The 25,251-nt window shown below is 42.8% G+C and overlaps 1 protein-coding gene across 1 annotated transcript in view; it reads left to right on the top strand.

Annotated features, from left to right (window-relative positions):
* The window catches only part of LOC112227230 (probable G-protein coupled receptor 158), a 129,832-nt gene that overhangs the window by 83,069 nt on the left and 21,512 nt on the right, over nucleotides 1–25,251 (top strand). The window contains exons 6-8 of the mRNA XM_042308026.1: nucleotides 4,623–4,732; nucleotides 13,811–14,049; nucleotides 24,888–25,026. Coding sequence (XP_042163960.1) covers nucleotides 4,623–4,732; nucleotides 13,811–14,049; nucleotides 24,888–25,026 — 488 coding nt within the window. The remainder of the gene's footprint in view (nucleotides 1–4,622; nucleotides 4,733–13,810; nucleotides 14,050–24,887; nucleotides 25,027–25,251) is intronic.

Genomic DNA, 25,251 nt, shown 5'->3' with positions numbered 1-25,251 from the left:
GGACGTGCTGTTCTGTGTGGACAGGGCTTGTTTACAACACATACAACTAAGACTAGCCAGAGGTCATCAGTACAGTGAGAGGGCCAGTCTATGGAGAAGAGGTTGTGATGTCGTGATGTTGTGTGTGTGTGTGTGTGTGTGTGTGTGTGTGTGTGTGTGTGTGTGTGTGTGGTTACACTTAGGACACTTCCCAAAAAATCAAAACCTTCACCTCTCTAGCCCCCAGATACTATATGTATGTTGCTTTGAAGGACACCAAAATGACAGTATGATACACAGTCTGATACACAGGAGTTAGACTCATAGCTTTTCCCTGTCAAGTCCACAGTCCATCACATCTACAGTCATGATGCGGGAACCTTGTTTTTCATGGGAGGAAAACCTACAGTCCATTCTGAAAATATATGCATGGTATTACATGCAGATACATCTTGGACAATTAGGGTATACTTACCATACTTACTTCCTTCTTGGTTCCTGGAGGAAAATCAACTAACTAAATGTATCCAAAGCTGCCAGTCTTGGGCTGCTTTCTTTGCTTCTGGCCATGAGCCATGAGATGTGGCTGCAGTTAGGTCATACTAGTAGTAACTGTGGATCTTTCATACACTGCGTATTCAAATCCCTAGACTGTGGGTGTACCTATTCGGCTATCACACCTGACTCTGCGAGATGAGAGACGTGTGATCTGTCTCTGCGAGATGAGAGACGTGTGATCTGTCTCTGCGAGATGAGAGACGTGTGATCTGACTCTGCGAGATGAGAGACGTGTGATCTGTCTCTGCGAGATGAGAGACGTGTGATCTGACTCTGCGAGATGAGAGACGTGTGATCTGACTCTGCGAGATGAGAGACGTGTGATCTGACTCTGCGAGATGAGAGACGTGTGATCTGACTCTGCGAGATGAGAGACGTGTGATCTGACTCTGCGAGATGAGAGACGTGTGATCTGTCTCTGCGAGATGAGAGACGTGTGATCTGACTCTGCGAGATGAGAGATGACTGACTCAAAGCTTTGCACACATTTCCTATTAACCGTGTTTGATATAACACACTTTGGGTAGAGGATTAAGAATGCAGGCAACTTCTGTTGTTGCATCTATGAAAAGCCTGTGCTGCTTATGAATGGCCTATGTATGGCTTATGAATGGCCTAGGTATGGCTTATGAATGTCCTATGTATGGCCTATGAATGGCCTAGGTATGGCTTATGAATGGCTTATGCATTGCTTATGAATGGCCTATGTACTGCTTATGAATGGCCTAGGTATGGCTTATGAATGGCCTATGTATGGCCTATGAATGGCCTAGGTATGGCTTATGAATGGCCTATGTATGGCTTATGAATGGCCTAGGTATGGCTTATGAATTTCCTATGGTTGGCTTATAAATGGCTTATGTATTGCTTATGAATGGCCTATGTACTGCTTATGAATGGCCTAGGTATGGCTTATGAATTTCCTATGGTTGGCTTATAAATGGCTTATGTATTGCTTATGAATAGCCTATGTACTGCTTATGAATGGCCTAGGTATGGCTTATTAATGTGATATGAAGTCCTTATGCAGGTACCCTTCAAGTTAAGTTTTACCAAGCTTTTCCAATCTCCCACCATTAAAAACACTGTCTCTCTCATATCATCATGAAAGTGTGCCCATGTACTGCTTATGAATGTGGTATGTATGGGCTACTAATGTGTTATAAAGTCCTTACGCAGGTACCCTTCAGCGAAGGTATTGCCAACATTTTCTCCCAGTGAATTCTGCAGCTTAATGAGTCCTCCTCTCATATCATGGAAGTGTGATATGTGCTTCAAACATTGCTTGGCACTGAGCCATTGTTTCATCCCATCCGGGGAGTGACATTTCCCCTGTTTGTGAGTTTAAGCGGGCTGGTTGACGATCAGCGACAGATGTTCTGTCGTCTCGCCGCATGGGATAGGTGTCTGTCGCTCTGCTTAATTATAGAGGATACTTGCCATCTCTCAAACTGCCACAGTGCACCATGGGACTTGGAAGTGGATAAATTGCAAAGGTATACCATAGAGCAGGGTTCCCCAACTGGCGGTCAGCGTGACGAATTTGGCCCTCGGGTGGTTTTATTTGCCCCCCCCAAGTTTTGGAAAGGCCATCACATTTTATTTCAGGGATAGGTTGTGAGTATCGTATAATAGTCCAAATCCTGTTTTTTTGTTTTGTTTTGTTATTATGCTGAAAGCAAAGCAGTTTAGTCTGTGGAGCTGGGACAACAGCTCAACTTGAGGATTCTCAAATATGTAGACTAGCCCTGGCATGGTTGACATACGAGTTGCATGGTTGACATACTAGTTACATGGTTGACATACTAGTTACATGGTTGACATACTAGTTGCATGGTTGACATACTAGTTGCATGGTTGACATACTAGTTGAATGGTTGACATACTAGTTGCATGGTTGACATACTAGTTGAATGGTTGACATACTAGTTAGATGGGTGACATACTAGTTTCATGGTTGACATACTAGTTGCATGGTTGAGATACTAGTTAGATGGTTGACATACTAGTTGCATGGTTAACATACTAGTTGCATGGTTGAGATACTAGTTGAATGGTTGACGTACCAGTTGCATGGTTGACATACTAGTTGCATGGTTGACATACTAGTTGAATGGTTGACATACTAGTTGGATGGTTGACATACCAGTTACATGGTTGACATACTAGTTGCATGGTTGACATACTAGTTGCATGGTTGACATACTAGTTACATGGTTGACATACTAGTTGCATGGTTGACATACCAGTTCTCCGTCTTGAGGGTTAAACCCAAACAGTTCAAATTGTCACAATACATTGCATATTCAGTATGGGGTTTATAACACAAATCTATTTTAATCATGTGAGATGTGATATTTGTGATTCTGCAGCTGCTGGAATATATAATGAAATAAGTCTATAAACATACAGAAGCTGAAAGCAAATGCACGTTCCCCTTGGTTCAGTTCACCATGCATGACCTGGTGCCTCCATCCAACTATTAACAAAAGCTAAAGTTTTGTCAGCAAGGCAGAAAGAGAAATGAGGGCACCCTATGCCTCAGTGATGTTTAGTTCTATCTGCCTAGGGAGAGACGACAGTTGAAAATTAGTTGTCTGGCACAAAATCTGGCACCTTTACAAAAAACTTGATTAATGTGCGTTTTCCCTGTCACATAAACCTACGGTTATAATGTAGTGGCCTAGGGTGGTCCAGCCTCTGGATCACATTTACTCTGCACCGCTGTGAACATGGGTTTGAATCCAACCCACTGCTCTAGCGTTTACATTTTAGACATGTAGCACTCTTTTATCCAGTAGTGAGTGAATACATTTTAAAACATACTTTTCTACTGTTCCCCCGTGGGAATCAAAACCACAACCCTTCCCTGCAACTGCCATGCTCTACCAACTGAGCTACACGGGACTAAACTCTCTCCTTTTTCTCTACCCTGTCTAATAAACAGCTCCTGTTTCACTACCCTGTCTAATAAACAGCTCCTGTTTCACTACCCTGTCTAATAAACAGCTCCTGTTTCACTACCCTGTCTAATAAACAGCTCCTGTTTCACTAGCCCGTCTAATAAACAGCTCCTGTTTCACTACCCTGTCTAATAAACAGCTCCTGTTTCACTACCCTGTCTAATAAACAGCTCCTGTTTCACTACCCTGTCTAATAAACAGCTCCTGTTTCACTACCCTCTAATAAACAGCTCTAATAAAAACAGCTCCTGTTTCACTACCCTGTCTAATAAACAGCTCCTGTTTCACTACCCTGTCTAATAAACAGCTCCTGTTTCACTACCCTGTCTAATAAACAGCTCCTGTTTCTCTACCCTGTCTAATAAACAGCTCCTGTTTCACTACCCTGTCTAATAAACAGCTCCTGTTTCACTACCCTGTCTAATAAACAGCTCCTGTTTCACTACCCTGTCTAATAAACAGCTCCTGTTTCACTACCCTGTCTAATAAACAGCTCCTGTTTCACTACCCTGTCTAATAAACAGCTCCTGTTTCACTACCCTGTCTAATAAACAGCTCCTGTTTCACTACCCTGTCTAATAAACAGCTCCTGTTTCACTACCCTGTCTAATAAACAGCTCCTGTTTCACTACCCTGTCTAATAAACAGCTCCTGTTTCACTACCCTGTCTAATAAACAGCTCCTGTTTCACTACCCTGTCTAATAAACAGCTCCTGTTTCACTACCCTGTCTAATAAACAGCTCCTGTTTCACTACCCTGTCTAATAAACAGCTCCTGTTTCACTACCCTGTCTAATAAACAGCTCCTGTTTCACTACCCTGTCTAATAAACAGCTCCTGTTTCACTACCCTGTCTAATAAACAGCTCCTGTTTCACTACCCTGTCTAATAAACAGCTCCTGTTTCACTACCCTGTCTAATAAACAGCTCCTGTTTCACTACCCTGTCTAATAAACAGCTCCTGTTTCACTACCCTGTCTAATAAACAGCTCCTGTTTCACTACCCTGTCTAATAAACAGGAACATTACTAAAGAAGTAGGACTACCTCTGTAAAAAAAAAAAAAAAAAAAAAAGGGAAGTAGAGTATAATGAGAGTAATGTGGATCTCCCCTTCTGTTTAGGTGATGATACTGTACTTCAGCCCCAGCGTGTTGCGCTGTATCCTCCTGAGATGGGTGCGTCTCCTGGGCTTTGCCACGGCCTACGGAACAGTGATCCTGAAGCTTTACAGGTTTGCTACAGGTCTACTTTCTAGTACAGGTCATTCACGTGGGGTGTATTCATTAGTACATGCTGTATGCAAAATGTTTTGCAACTGCATATTCAGGTAGGTTCTTCTCTGTTTCGGCCTGTTTTGTTCCTAGTGAATATACCTAAGCTGTATAATGCATAAATCAATCCCATAATATGGTACTGGTACTCCCTGTATATAGCTCCACATTGTTCTGGTACTGGTACTCCATGTATATACAGTACCAGTCAAAAGTTTGGATTTTCTACATTTTAGAATAATAGTGAAGACGTCAAAAATATGAAATAACACATATGGAATCATGTAGTATACAAAAAAAAGTGGTGTTTGGTAGGCCATCATTGTAAGTAAAAATGTGTTCTTAACTGACTTGTTAACTGACTAGTTAAATAAAGTTAAATAAATAGTTAAAGGTTAAATAAACAAATTATAAAAAATAAACAAATCAAAATATATTTTATGTTTGAGATTCTTCAAAGTAGCCACCCTTTGCCTTGATGACACTTTCGCACACTCTTGGCATTCTCTCAACCGTCTTCATGAGGTAGTCACCTGGAATGCTTTTCCAACAATCTTGAAGGAGTTCCCACATATGCTGAGAACTTTTTGGCTGCTTTTCCTTCACTCTGCGATCCAACTCATCCCAAACCATCTCAGTTGGGTTGAGGTCGGGTGATCGTGGAGTCCAGGTCATCTGATGCAGCACTCCATCACTCTCCTTTGTGGTCAAATAGCCCTTACACAGGTTGGAGGTGTGTTTGGGGTCATTGTCCTATTGAAAAACAAATGATAGTCTCAACTAAGCGCAAACCAGATGGGATGGTGTATCGCTGCAGAATGCTGTGGTAGCCATGCTGGTTAAGTGTGCCTTCACAGACAGTGTCACCAGCAAAGCACCCCCATACCTCCTCTTCCATGCTTCACGGTGGGAACCACACATGTGGATGTAACAGTTGTTAAAATACATTGTGAATTTCACCAGGTTCATATATTAATATAGAATGTTGATGTGTTATTATGCATCCCTGCATCCTGGGAATAGAGTAGTGTTTATTTACATTTTGCCTTGCATCCTGGGAATAGAGTAGTGTTTATTTACATTTTGCCTTGCATCCTGGGAATAGAGTAGTGTTTATTTATGTTTTGCCCTTCAACCTGGGAGTAGAGTAGTGTTTATTTATGTTTTGCCCTTCAACCTGGGAGTAGAGTAGTGTTTATTTATGTTTTGCCCTTCAACCTGGGAGTAGAGTAGTGTTTATTTATGTTCTGCCCTGCGTGCTCGTGCTCAGATAATGTTGATGCACTATGAGAGGGAGGCATGCTTTGTCTGTTGTCTTCAGAAAAGTTGGATTCCTGTAAGCACAAAGTCACACACACAGTGTTTTGTTCATGAATAATGATGTATATTTAGAGGTTACTCATAAGTGGATGGTGTTGTCAAGATGCAATTGTAATTGTACTTTTTTAGGATGATATTAACATTCTGAATTCAACACGTGGTTACTAGCTAGCTAAGATACTGTATGTGTGAACGATGGCTTGCTCCACGACTGATTCCAGTCCACTGTATTGTGTGTCTGTTGTAGAAAGAGGCAACGATTCGCAGAACATATTTGTGCTCTGCAAATGTTTTGTATTTTTGGGGGGGATGCAGAGAGTGAATTCGGATTCATTAAAACAACCTGATTTCCGAAGTCTCAATCAACCACACACAACGCAGAGCTACAGCGGTGCAGTACAGCACTGGTTACTTGGAGATCATCCGTTCACCTACTCTGCATCTCACCAAGATACAGAGGTTGGAACCAACAATTTCACATTTGGACTATCATCAGACCAAAGGCCAGATGTCCACTGGTCTAATGTCCATTGGTTGTGTTTCTTGGCCTAAGCAAGTCTCTTCTTATTATTGGTGTCCTTTGGTAGTGGTTTCTTTGCAGAAATTCGACTATGAAGGCCTGATTCACACAGTCTCATCTGAACAGTTAATGTTGAGATGTGTCTATTACTTGATCTCTGTCAAGCGTTTATTTGGGCTACAATCTGAGGTGCAGTTAACTCTATTGAACTTATCCTCTGCAGCAGAGGTAACTCTGGGTCTTCCTTTCCTGTGGCGGTCCTCATGAGAGCCAGTTTCATCATAGTGCTTGATGGTTTTTGCGACTGCACTGTCATTTCTCTTTGCATATTTGAGCTGTTCTTGCCATAATATGGACTTGGTCTTTACCAAATAGGGCTATCTTCTGTATACCCCCCACCTTGTCACAACACAACTGATTGGCTCAATCACATTAAGAAGGAAAGAAATGCCACAAATGAACTTTTAACAAGGCACACCTGTTAATTTTAATGCATTCTCGGTGACTACCTCATGAAGCTGGTTGAGAGAATGCCAAGAGTGTTCAAAGCTGTCATCAAGGCAAAGGGTGGTTACTTTGAAGAATCTCAAATATCAAATATATTTTGATTTGTTTAACACTTTTTTGGTTACTACATGATTCCATATGTGTTATTCCATAGTTTTGATGTCTTCACCATTATTCTACAATGTAGAAAATAGTACAAATAAAGAAAGACCCTTGAATGAGTAGGTGTGTCCAAACTTTGGACTATTACTGCTCCACATTGATCTGGTACTGGTACTTCCTGTATATAGCTCCACATTGATCTGGTACTGGTACTTCCTGTATATAGCTCCACATTGATCTGGTACTGGTACTTCCTGTATATAGCTCCACATTGATCTGGTACTGGAACTTCCTGTATATAGCTCCACATTGATCTGGTACTGGTACTTCCTGTATATAGCTCCACATTGATCTGGTACTGGTACTTCCTGTATATAGCTCCACATTGATCTGGTACTGGTACTTCCTGTATATAGCTCCACATTGATCTGGTACTGGTACTTCCTGTATATAGCTCCACATTGATCTGGTACTGGTACTTCCTGTATATAGCTCCACATTGATCTGGTACTGGTACTTCCTGTATATAGCTCCACATTGATCTGGTACTGGTACTTCCTGTATATAGCTCCACATTGATCTTGTACTGGTACTCCCTGTATATAGCTCCACATTGATCTGATACTAGTACTCCCTGTATATAGCTCCACATTGATCTGGTACTCCCTGTATATACCTCCACGTTGATCTGGTACTGGTACTCCCTGTATATACCTCCACGTTGATCTGGTACTGGTACTCCCTGTATATAGCTCCACATTGATCTGGTACTCCCTGTATATAGCTCCACATTGATCTGGTACTCCCTGTATATACCTCCACATTGATCTGGTACTGGTACTCCCTGTATATAGCTCCACATTGATCTGGTACTCCCTGTATATAGCTCCAACTATACTGTAGTTCCATTCTTCTGTATTTAATTGTATTACTCTTGTGTTAGTGTTTCATTTTTATTGATGGGAAGGGCTCGTATAAAACAAGAATTTCACGGTAAAGACTACACCAGTTGTATTCGGGGCATGTGACAAATAAAATGTGATTTGGCCAAATGAGATGTGTTCTGCCTAGAACTTTCTGTCTTTTCTCCCAATGATGCTCCTAAATGAGTTTGCCCTGTAGAGTGCCCTCCAATAAACAGGTTCCTCTCAGAATTGGTCCTGGTTTGCCATTGTTCTATTTTGCTACTTAGTAGTCAAAGTGAGTGGACAGTGGCATAGGTAGCACTTTACATTCTCAATCACTACCTACCGTAGCATAGAGTTCTCTCCACTCTCCTCTGGAAATGACTTGGCTTTCATGTTGGCCTTTTTACATTTCACAGAGACAGCAGAGAAACAACTCAATCTGATCAAGTGTGTGTAAGAAATTGTGTGTGTGTGTGTGTGTGTGTGTGTGTGTGTGTGTGTTTGTGTGTTTGTGTGTGTGTGTGTGTGTGTGTGTGTGTGTGTGTGTGTGTGTGTGTGTGTGTGTGTGTGTGTGTGTGTGTGTGTGTGTGTGTGTGTGTGTGTGTATTGTCCACTCCCACTTCAGTTAATATAGTTTTGTGAGTGCAGAAAATAGTGGGCCAAAGGGCAGCCTGCTACTTCCCCTGACAAAATTACAATTTAAGTTACTCGTGGTGTGATGGGCTTGAAACCTAACCTTAGTGTCAGTTCAATATAGGAGAATCCCACACAGATATCAAAGATGAGGCAGGATCAATCATAGTCTGTCCCTCAGAGACCCCAGAGGTTGAAATAGCTCCTTATATCTATGCTAATGTAGACCACACTTCAGAGAACACACTGTTGCTAGCTCTGGCAAGGTTCTTTCAGCAGTAGTATAGGAGAAGTAATAACGGAAGCCGTAACACTGATGAATGCTAGCAGTGGTAGAAGGAATAATGCAGTGTAATGAATGCTAACAGTGGTGGAAGGAATAATGTAGTGTAATGAATGCTAACAGTGGTAGAAGGAATAATGCAGTGTAATGAATGCTAACAGTGGTGGAAGGAATAATGCAGTGTAATGAATGCTAACAGTGGTAGAAGGAATCATGCAGTGTAATGAATGCTAACAGTGGTGGAAGGAATAATGCAGTGTAATGAATACTAACAGTGGTAGAAGGAATAATGCAGTGTAATGAATGCTAATGAATGCAGTGTAATGAATGCTAACAGTGGTGTAATGAATGCTAACAGTGGTAGGAATAATGCAGTGTAATGAATGCTAACAGTGGTAGAAGGAATAATGCAGTGTAATGAATGCTAACAGTGGTGGAAGGAATAATGCAGTGTAATGAATGCTAACAGTGGTAGAAGGAATAATGCAGTGTAATGAATGCTAACAGTGGTGGAAGGAATAATGCAGTGTAATGAATGCTAACAGTGGTAGAAGGAATAATGCAGTGTAATGAATGCTAACAGTGGTAGAAGGAATAATGCAGTGTAATGAACGCTAACAGTGGTGGAAGGAATAATGCAGTGTAATGAATGCTAACAGTGGTGGAAGGAATAATGCAGTGTAATGAATGCTAACAGTGGTAGAAGGAATAATGCAGTGTAATGAATGCTAACAGTGGTAGAAGGAATAATGCAGTGTAATGAACGCTAACAGTGGTGGAAGGAATAATGCAGTGTAATGAATGCTAACAGTGGTGGAAGGAATAATGCAGTGTAATGAATGCTAACAGTGGTAGAAGGAATAATGCAGTGTAATGAATGCTAACAGTGGTGGAAGGAATAATGCAGTGTAATGAATGCTAACAGTGGTAGAAGATAAAAATGCAGCTAACATTTTACTATTACCTTTATTTAACCAGGCAAGTCAGTTAAGAACAAATTCTTATTTTCAATAACAACCTAGGAACAGTGGGTTAACTGCCTTGCTAAGGGGCAGAACCACATATTTTTACCTTGTCAGCTCAGGGATTTGATCTTGCAACCTTTTGGTTACAAATCCAACGCTCTAACCGCTAGGCTAACCTGCCACCCTGATGGGTGAATAAACTTGGTATAAACTTTACTAATCATCCGTGAATTTTACTAGGTTCATTTAGAGCCTAACAACCTGTTTGTAACAGATACCAGTTGGTTGTAATCTGGTTGCAACAGAGACCAGTTGGTTGTAATCTGGTTGCAACAGAGACCAGTTGGTTGTAATCTGGTTGCAACAGAGACCAGTTGGTTGTAATCTGGTTGCAACAGAAACCAGTTGGTTGTAATCTGGTTATAACAGCCACCAGTTGGTTGTAATCTGGATATATATAACAGACACCAGTTGGTTGTAATCTGGTTATATATAACAGACACCAGTTGGTTGTAATCTGGTTATAACAGCCACCAGTTGGTTGTAATCTGGTTATATATAACAGACAGCAGTTGGTTGTAATCTGGTTATATATAACAGACAGCAGTTGGTTGTAATCTGGTTATAACAGCCACCAGTTGGTTGTAATATGGTTATATATAACAGCCACCAGTTGGTTGTAATCTAGTTATATATAACAGCCACCAGTTGGTTGTAATCTGGTTATATATAACAGACAGCAGTTGGTTGTAATCTGGTTATAACAGAGACCAGTTGGTTGTAATCTGGTTATATATAACAGACACCAGTCGGTTGTAATCTGGTTATATATAACAGACACCAGTTGGTTGTAATCTGGTTATAACAGCCACCAGTTGGTTGTAATCTGGTTATATATAACAGACACCAGTTGGTTGTAATCTAGTTATATATAACAGACACCAGTTGGTTGTAATCTGGTTATATATAACAGACAGCAGTTGGTTGTAATCTGGTTATAACAGCCACCAGTTGGTTGTAATCTGGTTATATATAACAGACACCAGTTGGTTGTAATCTGGTTATATATAACAGACACCAGTTGGTTGTAATTTAGTTATATATAACAGACACCAGTTGGTTGTAATCTGGTTATATATAACAGACAGCAGTTGGTTGTAATCTGGTTATAACAGCCACCAGTTGGTTTTAATCTGGTTATATATAACAGTTGGTTGTAATCTGGTTATAACACCAGTTGGTTGTAGTCTGGTTATAACAGCCACCAGTTGGTTGTAATCTGGTTATATATAACAAACAGCAGTTGGTTGTAATCTGGTTATATATAACAGACAGCAGTTGGTTGTAATCTGGTTATAACAGCCACCAGTTGGTTGTAATATGGTTATATATAACAGCCACCAGTTGGTTGTAATCTAGTTATATATAACAGACACCAGTTGGTTGTAATCTGGTTATATATAACAGACAGCAGTTGGTTGTAATCTGGTTATAACAGCCACCAGTTGGTTGTAATCTGGTTATATATAACAGACACCAGTTGGTTGTAATCTGGTTATATATAACAGACACCAGTTGGTTGTAATCTGGTTATAACAGCCACCAGTTGGTTGTAATCTGGTTATATATAACATACACCAGTTGGTTGTAATCTGGTTATAACAGCCACCAGTTGGTTGTAGTCTGGTTATAACAGCCACCAGTTGGTTGTAATCTGGTTATATATAACAGACAGCAGTTGGTTGTAATCTGGTTATATATAACAGACAGCAGTTGGTTGTAATCTGGTTATAACAGCCACCAGTTGGTTGTAATATGGTTATATATAACAGCCAGCAGTTGGTTGTAATCTGGTTATATATAACAGACAGCAGTTGGTTGTAATCTGGTTAAATATAACAGACAGCAGTTGGTTGTAATCTGGTTATATATAACAGCCACCAGTTGGTTGTAATCTGGTTATATATAACAGACACCAGTTGGTTGTAATCTAGTTATATATAACAGACACCAGTTGGTTGTAATCTGGTTATATATAACAGACAGCAGTTGGTTGTAATCTGGTTATAACAGCCACCAGTTGGTTGTAATCTGGTTATATATAACAGACACCAGTTGGTTGTAATCTAGTTATATATAACAGACACCAGTTGGTTGTAATCTGGTTATATATAACAGACAGCAGTTGGTTGTAATCTGGTTATAACAGCCACCAGTTGGTTTTAATCTGGTTATAACAGCCACCAGTTGGTTGTAGTCTGGTTATAACAGCCACCAGTTGGTTGTAATCTGGTTATATATAACAAACAGCAGTTGGTTGTAATCTGGTTATATATAACAGACAGCAGTTGGTTGTAATCTGGTTATAACAGCCACCAGTTGGTTGTAATATGGTTATATATAACAGACACCAGTTGGTTGTAATCTAGTTATATATAACAGACACCAGTTGGTTGTAATCTGGTTATATATAACAGACAGCAGTTGGTTGTAATCTGGTTATAACAGAGACCAGTTGGTTGTAATCTGGTTATATATAACAGACACCAGTTGGTTGTAATCTGGTTATATATAACAGACACCAGTTGGTTGTAATCTAGTTATATATAACAGACACCAGTTGGTTGTAATCTGGTTATATATAACAGACAGCAGTTGGTTGTAATCTGGTTATAACTGCCACCAGTTGGTTGTAATCTGGTTATATATAACAGACACCAGTTGGTTGTAATCTAGTTATATATAACAGACACCAGTTGGTTGTAATCTGGTTATAACAGCCACCAGTTGGTTGTAATCTGGTTATATATAACAGACAGCAGTTGGTTGTAATCTGGTTATAACAGCCACCAGTTGGTTGTAATATGGTTATATATAACAGCCACCAGTTGGTTGTAATCTGGTTATATATAACAGACACCAGTTGGTTGTAATCTGGTTATATATAACAGACACCAGTTGGTTGTAATCTGGTTATAACAGAGACCAGTTGGTTGTAATCTGGTTATAACAGAGACCAGTTGGTTGTAATCTGGTTATATACAACAGAGACCAGTTGGCTGTAATCTAGTTATATATAACAGACACCAGTTGGTTGTAATCTGGTTATATATAACAGAGACCAGTTGGTTGTAATCTAGTTATATATAACAGACACCAGTTGGTTGTAATATGGTTATATATAACAGACACCAGTTGGTTGTAGTCTGGTTATAACAGAGACCAGTTGGTTGTAATCTGGTTATACCAGCCACCAGTTGGTTGTAATCTGGATATATATAACAGACACCAGTTGGTTGTAATCTGGTTATATATAACAGACACCAGTTGGTTGTAATCTGGTTATATATAACAGACACCAGTTGGTTGTAATCTGGTTATAACAGCCACCAGTTGGTTGTAATTTGGTTATATATAACAGAGACCAGTTGGTTGTAATCTGGTTATATATAACAGACACCAGTTGGTTGTAATCTGGTTATATATAACAGACACCAGTTGGTTGTAATCTGGTTATACCAGCCACAAATTGGTTGTAATCTGATTAGATATAACAGACACCAGTTGGTTGTAATCTGGTTATATATAACAGACACCAGTTGGTTGTAATCTGGTTATAACAGACACCAGTTGTTTGTAATCTGGTTATATATAACAGACACCAGTTGGTTGTAGTCTGGTTATATGACGTCTTCTCAACGAGAACCATAAAACCCTAAAATGACACGATTAGATGTCACGTGCCAAATTTGACCTGCTGGGATTTGAGAACAGAAACAACCCTTCTCTCTCTTCTCCAGGGTGCTGAAGGTGTTCCTGTCCCGTACGGCACAGCGGACACCCTACATCACCAGCTGGCGGGTGCTGCGTCTGCTGGGGGTCATCCTGCTGGTGGTGTTGTGGTTTCTGGTGGCCTGGACCTCGGCCGTGTGTCAGACTCCTGACCGGACGTCGGCCCTCATCGATGTGGGCCTCACCCCCGACGGGCTGCAGTTCAGCATGTGCCTGCTGGACCGCTGGGATTACATGATGGCAGTTGGTGAGTTGTGACGGAAGTGTGGACCTCTTGTCAATACCCCTAGTCAATTACCAAGTGGGAAACTAGTTGAAATGACATTGTTAAAGCAAAAAAAAATGAAATTATCAAATAAAATCAAGCTTTATTTATACAGCACATTTGAGACATGGAACGCAACAGAATGTGCTTCACAGAAAATAAATTATTAAAAAACAATGAAAATGAAAACTGAAATATTTACTACACAACAAATTTAGGAAGATAAAAAACAAAATAATAATAAGAAAAACTGAAAGACTAAAAAGTACCCTAAGGAAAAGCAAAGCTAAAGAGGTGTGTTTTAAGATCTCTTTTAAATATGTCCACAGTTTCAGCCCCCCTCAGGTTCTCTGGCAGAGGGCTGGGGGCATAGTAACTAAAGGCTGCCTCTCCATGCCTCTTGGTCCCCTCAGGTTCTCTGGCAGAGGGCTGGGGGCATAGTAACTAAAGGCTGCCTCTCCATGCCTCTTGGTCCCCTCAGGTTCTCTGGCAGAGGGCTGGGGGCATAGTAACTAAAGGCTGCCTCTCCATGCCTCTTGGTCCCCTCAGGTTCTCTGGCAGAGGGCTGGGGGCATAGTAACTAAAGGCTGCCTCTCCATGCCTCTTGGTCCCCTCAGGTTCTCTGGCAGAGGGCTGGGGGCATAGTAACTAAAGGCTGCCTCTCCATGCCTCTTGGTACCCTCAGGTTCTCTGGCAGAGGGCTGGGGGCATAGTAACTAAAGGCTGCCTCTCCATGCCTCTTGGTACCCTCAGGTTCTCTGGCAGAGGGCTGGGGGCATAGTAACTAAAGGCTGCCTCTCCATGCCTCTTGGTCCCCTCAGGTTCTCTGGCAGAGGGCTGGGGGCATAGTAACTAAAGGCTGCCTCTCCATGCCTCTTGGTCCCCTCAGGTTCTCTGGCAGAGGGCTGGGGGCATAGTAACTAAAGGCTGCCTCTCCATGCCTCTTGGTACCCTCAGGTTCTCTGGCAGAGGGCTGGGGGCATAGTAACTAAAGGCTGCCTCTCCATGCCTCTTGGTCCCCTCAGGTTCTCTGGCAGAGGGCTGGGGGCATAGTAACTAAAGGCTGCCTCTCCATGCCTCTTGGTCCCCTCAGGTTCTCTGGCAGTCTATTCCAGAGGCTGGCAGGGCTGGTGGCATAGTAACTAAAGGCTGGCTCTCCATGCCTCTTGGTCCCCTCAGGTTCTCTGGCAGAGGGCTGGGGGCATAGTAACTAAAGGCTGCCTCTCCATGCCTCTTGGTCCCCTCAGGTTCTCTGGCAGTCTATTCCAGAGGCTGGGGGCATAGTAACTAAAGGCTGCCTCTCCATGCCTCTTGGTCCCCTCAGGTTCTCTGGCAGGCTATTCCAGAGGCTGGGGGCATAGTAACTAAAGGCTGCCTCTCCATGCCTCTTGGTCCCAGGCTTTGGGATAGTTAAAAGGCCAGTGCCAGAGGACCTGAGGGTGCAGTGTACAGTCATTGTTATCATATATGAAATTATAAGTACCTCACGTCACTTGTAAAAAGACGAAGCAATTAGCCTATTAAAATGTTTATCTGACTCCAATAAAGATAATTAATATTAACAAGCATTAGGCAATGAGATGACGTTGACTAGCAAGAATTGGTCTGGGAATTGTCTATATCAAAGACAAATATTTAATTAACATTGTACAATTCATGGATTCACATGCAAGGCATAAATTAAGATACGCATTAAGAAGCATTACAAGTCATTATTCCAAGCAGGACAAAACACGATTAAAGAGATGCTTACTAGGTCAGAGTCCTAGAAGCCTAGTAAATTCCTACAAGCATTTTGCTACAAGCAATAACATCTGCTAAATATGTGTATGTGACCAATAACATTTGATTTGATTTGGATTTGATGATGAATTGATCATACAACCTTCCTCCATGACTGGAAACACGATAAGAGAAAGAACAAAGGCATGTAATTCCATTTATAACATCTGACGGTGTAACCTTTCAACCCAAAACCAACCACCATTAACCAGTCAAAAAATACCAAGTTTACAGTAACCTCAACACTTCCTGGCCCAATCTCCACAGGGTGTCACAGCATTTAAAGGCTTGTGGTGGGGGATGAGACCAGTGGAAATGAGACAGAATTCCTGGACCATAAAAACATTTGCATAGAGATCATACATCCACAGTGCCTTTGGAAAGTATTCAGACCCGTTGACTTTTTCCACATTTTGTTACGTTACAGCCTTATTCTAAAATGTATTCAATAAAAAAATATCCTCCTCAATCTACACACACAAAATTTTTGCAAATGTACAAAAAAACTAAAACTGAAATACCTTATTTACATAAGAATTCAGACCCCTTGCTATGAGACTCGGAATATCTCGAAGGTCAGACTCGAAGCTCAGGTGCATCCTGTTTCCATTGATCATCCTTGAGATGTTTTCTACAACTTGATTGGAGTCCACTTGTGGTAAATTCAATTGATTGGACATGATTTGGAAAGGCACACACCTGTCTATATAAGGTCCCACAGTTGACCATACATGTCAGAGCAAATACCAAGACATGACGTCGAAGGAATTGTCCATAGAGCTCCGAGACGGGATTGTGTCGAGGCACAGGTCTGGGGAAGGGTACCAGAACTTTTCTGCAGCATTGAAGGTCCCTAAGAACACAGTTGCCTCCATCATTATTAAATATAAGAAGTTTGGAACCACCAAGACTCTTCCTAGAGCTGGCCGCCCAGCCAAACTGAGCAATCTGGGCAGAAGGGCCTTGGTCAGAGAGGTGACCAAGAATCTGATGGTCACTCTGACAGAGCTCTAGAGTTCCTCTGTGGAGATGGGAGAAACTTCCAGAAGGACAACCATCTCTGTAGCATGCCACCAATCAGGCCATTATGGTAGAGTGGCCAGACAGAAGCCACTCTTCAGTAAAAGGCACATGACAGCCCACTTGGAATTTGCCAAAAGCCAACTAAAGGACTCTCAGACCGTGAGAAACAAGATTTTCTGGTCTGATGAAACCAAGATTGAACTCTTTGGCCTGAATGCCAAATGTCACGTCTGGAGGAAATCTGGCACCATCCCTACGGTGAAGCATGGTGGTGGCAGCATCATGCTGTAGGGATGTTTTTCAGCAGCAGGAACTGGAAGACTAGTCAGGACCGAGGGAAAGATGAACAGAGCAAAGAACAGAGAGATCTATGATGAAAACCTGCTCCAGAGCGCACAACGACTTTAAGCACACAGCCAACACAACGCAGGAGTGGATTTGGGACAAGTCTCTGAATGTCCTTGAGTGGCCCAGCCAGAGCCAGGACTTGAACCCGATCAAACATCTCTGGAGAGACCTGAAAATAGCTGTGCAGCAACACTCCCCAACCAACCTGACAGAGCTTGAGAGGATCTGCAGAGAAGAATGGGAGAAACTACCCAAATACAGGTGTGCGAAGCTTGTAGCTTCGTACCCAAGAAGACTTGAGGCTGTAATGGCTCCCAAAGGTGCTTCAACAAAGTACTGAGTAAAGGGTCTGAATACTTGTGTAAATGTGATATATATTATATTTTTTTATATACATTTGCAAAAATGTCTAAAAACCATTTTTTCTTTGTCATTATGGGGTCTTTTGTGTGTAGATTGATGAGGAAAACATTTTTTAAATCCATTTTAGACTGTAGGCTGTAACGTAACAAAATTTGGAAAAAGTCAAGTGGTCTGAATACTTTCCGAATGCATTGTACTGTAGCATCAGAGTTATCCTCAGGGAACAAGTTTCAGATAGAAACCAGGATAATATAGTATTATTCTATAATATAGTATTATTCTATTGCATAGTATTATTCTACAATATAGTATAGTATTATTCTATCGTATAGTATTATTATATAATATAGTATTATTATATCACTCCTTCTATAGTCAGTCCTCTGGATACTATAGCAGAGATATGTTTTAGCCCCTAAGAGAGGGAATGGCTGATTTGTCCTTTGGCATCGTCCTGTTCCTGGACCATTTTCCATGCAACTCCAGCTCAACTTCAGAGCACATAAATTAGGCCGAGCCTAGAAGGGTACTCGGAACGTAACTTAAAAGCATGTCTGACATGTATTGAGGTGCACAAGCGCAGACTGATTTGAAAACTAATAGAAGAATCTTAAAATGTATTCTAAAACTCACAGGCAGTCAGTGCAGAGACCTTAAAACCAGTGTAATGTGTGCTCTCCATCTGATCTTGGTCAGTACCCACACTGCAGCATTCTGTATGTTTTGAGGCTGACCAATAGCTTTCTTGGGTAGACCAGACAGGAGGGCATTACAGTAGTCAAGACTGCTTGTAATAAAAGCATGGATGAGTCTTTCTGTATCAGCCTGAGAGAACTGGACCAGAGAGGCCACCCCACCTCTCCAGTCTGTCCAGAAGGACATCATGGTCTCCCAGTGTCAAATGCAGCACATAAATCCAATAGTACAAGGACAGAGAGCTGTTTGGAATCTGTGTTGGCTCTAAGATCATTTACCACTTTACCTAAGTCTACTGTGGTGGGCACGAAAAACAAATTGGAATTTTTCCAAAATACAGTTGCCACTTAAAAATCATTTAGCTGTTTGAAAACCAATTTCTCCAGAATTTTGCTTAAGAATGGGAGGTTGGAGATTGGTCGAAAATTGCTAAGAGCTGAAGAATCTAGATTACTTTTCTTCAGAAGGGGTTTCACCATAGCAGTTTTTGTGCCTGTGAACAGGGAGAGATTAACAATAGCTTGCAGTTCTTCAGATATGCTATGAAAAACTTTTTTGAAGAAGGTGGGGGAGATAAACCTGCCTTCTCGATTTTAAGTTGTGATATCACTTTCAGTCAGGCAGGTACAGGGCAGGCAGAAAGGTCAGAACTGGGAAGACTAGAACACAGGAAACATGGGAACACGCTGGTAGGACTTGACAAGACAAACTGGCCACAGACAAACACACAGGGGATAATGGGGGAAGATGGGAGACACCTGGTGGGGAGTGGAAACAAGACAGGTGAAACAGATCAGGGTGTGATACTAACAGAAAAATGGGTCTGTTCCTTATAGTTCTCATCTAACTAACCATGTATAGGTTTATTCCAAGTTTCATTCTTTATTCAACTTGCCAAGCCAGTTAAGAACAAATTCTTATTTTCAATGACAGCCTAAGAACAGTGGGTTCACTGCCTTGTTCAGGGGCAGAACAACAGATTTTTACCTTGCCAGCTCAGGGATTTGATCTTGCAACCTTTCAGTTACTAGTCCAACGCTCTATCCACTAGGCTACCTGCCGACCCTTGAATAATGTTAGTTTAAACTTAGCTACACCCCACACCTTTGCCTGCTGTTCTTCTGATTTCAGCGTGTGGTTTTTGAGTTGCGGTAGTTTGAACAGCACGTATCCCACCCTAATCGATGAGTGATTTATTGCCACTTGACAAAACAACAGTGTGTAAAAATGTCTCTAAGAGTGGAATGTGACAGGCAGCTGAGGATCAGGACCTATCATCTAATCCCTGTTTAAGTGGATGGATCTCTGAGAGGCGGTGAGCTCTGCTCTGTCTGAGGACCCTGAGAGAGATATGGACAGCGATGTGGAGAGTTTTTTCAACGAGGAAAAATGGAAAGGGAAACAAGGGAGGGGGAGGACAGCTCAGGTAAAGGGGGAGGGAGGACAGCTCAGGTAAAGGAGGAGGGAGGACAGCTCAGGTAAAGGGGGACAGGGAGGACAGGGTAAAGGGGAGGGAGGACAGCTCAGGTAAAGGGGGAGGGAGGACAGCTCAGGTAAAGGGGAGGGAGGACAGCTCAGGTAAAGGAGGGAGGACAGCTCAGGTAAAGGGGGAGGGAGGACAGCTCAGGTAAAGGGGAGGAGGGGAGGAGGACAGCTCAGGTAAAGGAGGAGGGAGGACAGCTCAGGTAAAGGAGGAGGGAGGACAGCTCAGGTAAAGGAGGAGGACAGCTCAGGAAAGGAGGAGCTCAGGTAAAGGAGGAGGAGGACAGCTCAGGTAAAGGAGGGAGGACATCTCTGGTAAAGGAGGAGGGAGGACAGCTCAGGTAAAGGAGGAGGGAGGACAGCTCAGGTAAAGGAGGAGGGAGGACAGCAGCTCAGGTAAAGGAGGAGGGAGGACAGCTCAGGTAAAGGGGAGGGAGGACAGCTCAGGTAAAGGAGGAGGGAGGACAGCTCAGGTAAAGGAGGAGGGGAGGACAGCTCAGGTAAAGGGGGAGGGAGGACAGCTCAGGTAAAGGAGGAGGGAGGACAGCTCAGGTAAAGGAGGAGGGAGGACAGCCCAAGAGGAGGGAGGACAGCTCAGGTAAAGGGGGAGGAGGAAAGGTGGGGGAGGACAGCTCAGGTAAAGGAGGAGGGAGGACAGCTCAGGTAAAGGAAGGACAGCTCAGGTAAAGGAGGGGGAGGACAGCTCAGGTAAAGGAGGAGGGAGGACAGCTCAGGTAAAGGGGGAGGACAGCTCAGGTAGGGGGAGGACAGCTCAGGTAAAGGGGGGGAGGGAGGACAGCTCAGGTAAAGGGGGAGGGGAGGACAGCTCAGGTAAAGGGGGGAGGGAGGACAGCTCAGGTAAAGGGGGAGGGAGGACAGCTCAGGTAAAGGAGGAGGGAGGACAGCTCAGGTAAAGGAGGAGGGAGGACAGCTCAGGTAAAGGAAAGGAGGGGGAGGACAGCCCAAAAAGGAGGAGGACAGCTCAGGAAAGGGGGGGAGGACAGCTCAGGTAAAGGTGGGAGGTAAAGGGTAAAGGAGGGGGAGGACAGCTCAGGTAAAGGAGGAGGGAGGACAGCTCAGGTAAAGGAGGAGGGAGGACAGCTCAGCTCAGGTAAAGGGGGGGACAGCTCAGGTAAAGGGTAAAGGAGGGGACAGCTCAGGAAAGGAGGAGGAGGACAGCTCAGGTAAAGCAGCTTAGGTAAAGGAGGAGGACAGCTCAGGACAGCTCAGGTAAAGGAGGAGGGAGGTAACAGCTCAGGTAAAGGGGGGACAGCTCAGGAAAAGGAGGGGGAGGAGGAGAACAGCTCAGGTAAAGGAGGGGGGGGGAGGACAGCTCAGGTAAAGGAGGGGAGGACAGCTCAGGTAAAGGAGGGGCAGCTCAGGTAAAGGAGGGAGGAGGACAGCTCAGGTAAAGGAGGGAGGAGGACAGCTCAGGTAAAGGAGGAGGAGAGCTCAGGTAAAGGAGGGAGGAGGACAGCTCAGGTAAAGGAAGGAGGAGGACAGCTCAGGTCGCTGTTGACATAAGACATAATAAGAACATTGTGCATCTTCGCAGGGAAGGCAGAGACAGCTAGTGAACCTGTACATATACATGGTGGAGAGGTCGGTCTGCGGTGCAGGATAGGGGAGGGCAGTGTGGGTTGGGAGTAGGCTGAAGGGCGATACCCACTCATCTAAGGTGCTATCAGGTTTTAAAAAACAGTTTTATTTGGGGCTCTTATTATATGAATTATTTTGTAGTTAATTTAAAAAAAAGTGTTGATCATGTCTGTGTCAGTTCAAATGAATTATCCCTCCTACCAGCATTTACAAACAGCTCACCATGCATACTGGTTAAATACTAAGTATCTTATAATAAGTCGTCGTGATTTATGAATATTCATGAATAATAATACACTCTAATCACTATTTATAAATTATAATCTGCAATCCGACATGATTCCCATGTTGTCTTTGGTGTTAATTATTGAAGGAATGTAAATCAGGCTTGCTGTTATGGGCTCCAAACTAACAGTGAGTCAGACAACGGGGTGCAGTTCTGAGAACAGTTCTGAGAACATAGAATAAAGGAAACATGAGACTGCCTTACAGTTTTCAGAACAGTTCTTGGAAAAGGAATGTAAATTAGGGTCAATGTTATGGGTTCCTGAGTAACGGTGAGTCAGACAGTCGACAGTTCTGAAAACTGGGGCATGCAGTTTTGCAACAGAAAACCGTAAGTCCAAGTAGTCCCTCCCTGTTTCAGTACGTTTTCTTCCATTTGGTGTCGAATGAATATGATCTAATTCTGAGAACGTAGAATAAAGGAGAGAGGAGAGACACGGACTACTGTACTGTTCTGAGAACAGTTTTTAGAAAGTAATGTAAATTAGTGTCACAGTTATGCACTCCCAAATAACATTAAGTCAGACAACAGAGAGCAGTTCTGAGAACAGTTCTGAGAACATAGAATAAAGGAGAGATGAGAGACTTGGACTGCCTTACAGTCTGCTAATCCCCAGCGACCTTGGAACACTAGAGAGGATCCCTCTCCAGCAGGAGATCTGTCAACAAGGTGGTGGGCTGGTAATCAGCAGATTTGTCAACAAGGCAGTGGGCTGGTAATCAGCAGATTTGTCAACTTGGCAGTGGGCTGGCAATCAGCAGATTTGGCAACAAGGCAGTGGGTTGGCAGTTAGCAGATCTGTCAACAAGGCAGTGGGCTGGCACTCAGCAGAATTGGCAACAAGGCAGTGGGTTGGCAGTTAGCAGATCTGTCCACAAGGCAGTGGGCTGGCAATCAGCAGATTTGGCAACAAGGCAGTGGGTTGGCAGTTAGCAGATCTGGCAACAAGGCAGTGGGCTGGCAATCAGCAGATCTGGCAACAAGGCAGTGGGTTGGCAATCAGCAGATCTGGCAACAAGGCAGTGGGTTGGCAATCAGCAGATTTGGCAACAAGGCAGTGGGCTGGCAATCAGCAGATCTGGCAACAAGGCAGTGGGTTGGCAGTCAAGCTGTGTGGGAAATCACACACTGTGGGAAATCAATGTTGGCAGAAAGGGAACTCTCCTTAGCAAATGTCAGTGGCTAGTAACTACATGATGTGCAGCCATCAACACTTTGTGCATCAAACGACAGGCGGAGGGCCGTACATTTGGCCACTTGTCCCCCAGTGAATTGTGCCTTTTGAAAGGTGTGTGAGTGGAGATTAGTGATGTGAGGCCAGTATACTTCCCAATGGTGAGAGAGGTCTCATTTTGGCCGACTGAATTTTCTTTTGTAACTTTGTTTGAAATTAAAACAAAATAAACTTGAGGGAAGGATTTTTAGAGTGTGTCTCTCGTTTTTAGTACTTAGATATTGCACCATTGACACTTCTGATTGATTCATTATTTATACAATTACAGTGAATGTTTAACAGGTATAACAGGTCAAAAATTCAAGGCTGCTTCATTAAAAATGGAATCGTTTTTCATATTCTTTGAAGGGTCTAGAAAAAAAGCATGAGCTGGCGCACACACAAACATTTTGCGGAGGAACCGAATTTTCTCCCAACAATCCAATAGGCAAACCCAACAATCCAATGGGCAAACCCAACAATCCAATGGGCAAACCCAACAATCCAATGGGCAAACCCAACAATCCAATGGGCAAACCCAACAATCCAATGGGCAAACCCAACAATCCAATGGGCAAACCCAACAATCCAATGGGCAAACCCAACAATCCAATGGGCAAACCCAACAATCCAATAGGCAAACCCAACAATACAATGTGCAAACCCAACAATCCAATGTGCAAACCCAACAATCCAATAGGCAAACCCAACAATCCAATAGGCAAACCCAACAATCCAATGGGCAAACCCAACAATCCAATGGGCAAACCCAACAATCCAATGGGCAAACCCAACAATCCAATGTGCAAACCCAACAATCCAATAGGCAAACCCAACAATCCAATGTGCAAACCCAACAATCCAATGTGCAAACCCAACAATCCAAAGGGCAAACCCAACAATCCAATGGGCAAACCCAACAATCCAATGTGCAAACCCAACAATCCAATAGGCAAACCCAACAATCCAATGTGCAAACCCAACAATCCAATGTGCAAACCCAACAATCCAATGGGCAAACCCAACAATCCAATGGGCAAACCCAACAATCCAATGGGCAAACCCAACAATCCAATAGGCAAACCCAACAATCCAATGGGCAAACCCAACAATCCAATGGGCAAACCCAACAATCCAATGGGCAAACCCAACAATCCAATGGGCAAACCCAACAATCCAATGGGCAAACCCAACAATCCAATGGGCAAACCCAACAATCCAATGTGCAAACCCAACAATCCAATAGGCAAACCCAACAATCCAATGGGCAAACCCAACAATCCAATGGGCAAACCCAACAATCCAATGGGCAAACCCAACAATCCAATGGGCAAACCCAACAATCCAATGGGCAAACCCAACAATCCAATGGGCAAACCCAACAATACAATGGGCAAACGCAACAATACAATAGGCAAACCCAACAATCCAATGGGCAAACCCAACAATCCAATGGGCAAACCCAACCGTCCAATGGGCAAACGCAACAATCCAATGTGCAAACCCAACAATCCAATGTGCAAACCCAACAATCCAATAGGCAAACCCAACAATCCAATGGGCAAACCCAACAATACAATGGGCAAACCCAACAATCCAATGTGCAAACCCAACAATCCAATGTGCAAACCCAACAATACAATGTGCAAACCCAACAATCCAATAGGCCAACGTTTCCGCAAAGCAGTGCCCTCTCCCGGAGTGCACAGTGCATATTCTTTGAAGGCAACATGAGGACACCCTTGAATTGTATTGCTGCCATTTGGTACCAACCAAAGCAACAATGGTTGCCGTAAATAATACAGAACTTCCAGAATCTAATTTCAGTCAGCAGTCATTGTGTGTTGTATACAGTATATACTGTATCTCTGCTATTTCTTTGTGAGAGTTAAGGACATTTAGAGTTAAGGACATTTAGATTGAAGGACATTTAGAGTTAAGGGCATTTAGAATTAAGGGCATTTAGAGTTATTTTATAGTAAGGACATTGGTCTAACCCACCTGTATTGTTGACCTCTCCTTATCTAGCCGAGTTCCTGTTTCTTCTGTGGGGAGTGTACCTCTGCTATGCTGTCCGGACCGTACCGTCAGCCTTCCATGAACCACGCTACATGACTGTTGCCATATACAATGAACTCCTCATATCGGCAGTATTCCACACCATTAGGTAAGTAATATGGTCACCTTGCACAGTCTTCACATTTAGCTGGCATAAAATGTAATCTATCAAGAGATTACATTCAAAAAAAAATCCTAACGACCTACACACCCTACTCCACATTTTTAAAGTTAAAGAAAGATTATACAAAAATGTCCTAAATAATACAAATGTAAAATTACGATGTCTTGATAGCATATGTCTTCACACCCCTGAGTTAATATTTGATGGAAG

Source organism: Oncorhynchus tshawytscha, linkage group LG28 (assembly GCF_018296145.1).
Source record: "Oncorhynchus tshawytscha isolate Ot180627B linkage group LG28, Otsh_v2.0, whole genome shotgun sequence".
In the NCBI taxonomy this organism is placed as follows: domain Eukaryota; kingdom Metazoa; phylum Chordata; class Actinopteri; order Salmoniformes; family Salmonidae; genus Oncorhynchus; species Oncorhynchus tshawytscha.
The sequence above is the reverse complement of the archived record's forward strand: the minus strand, read 5'-3'. Positions and strand labels throughout refer to the sequence as shown.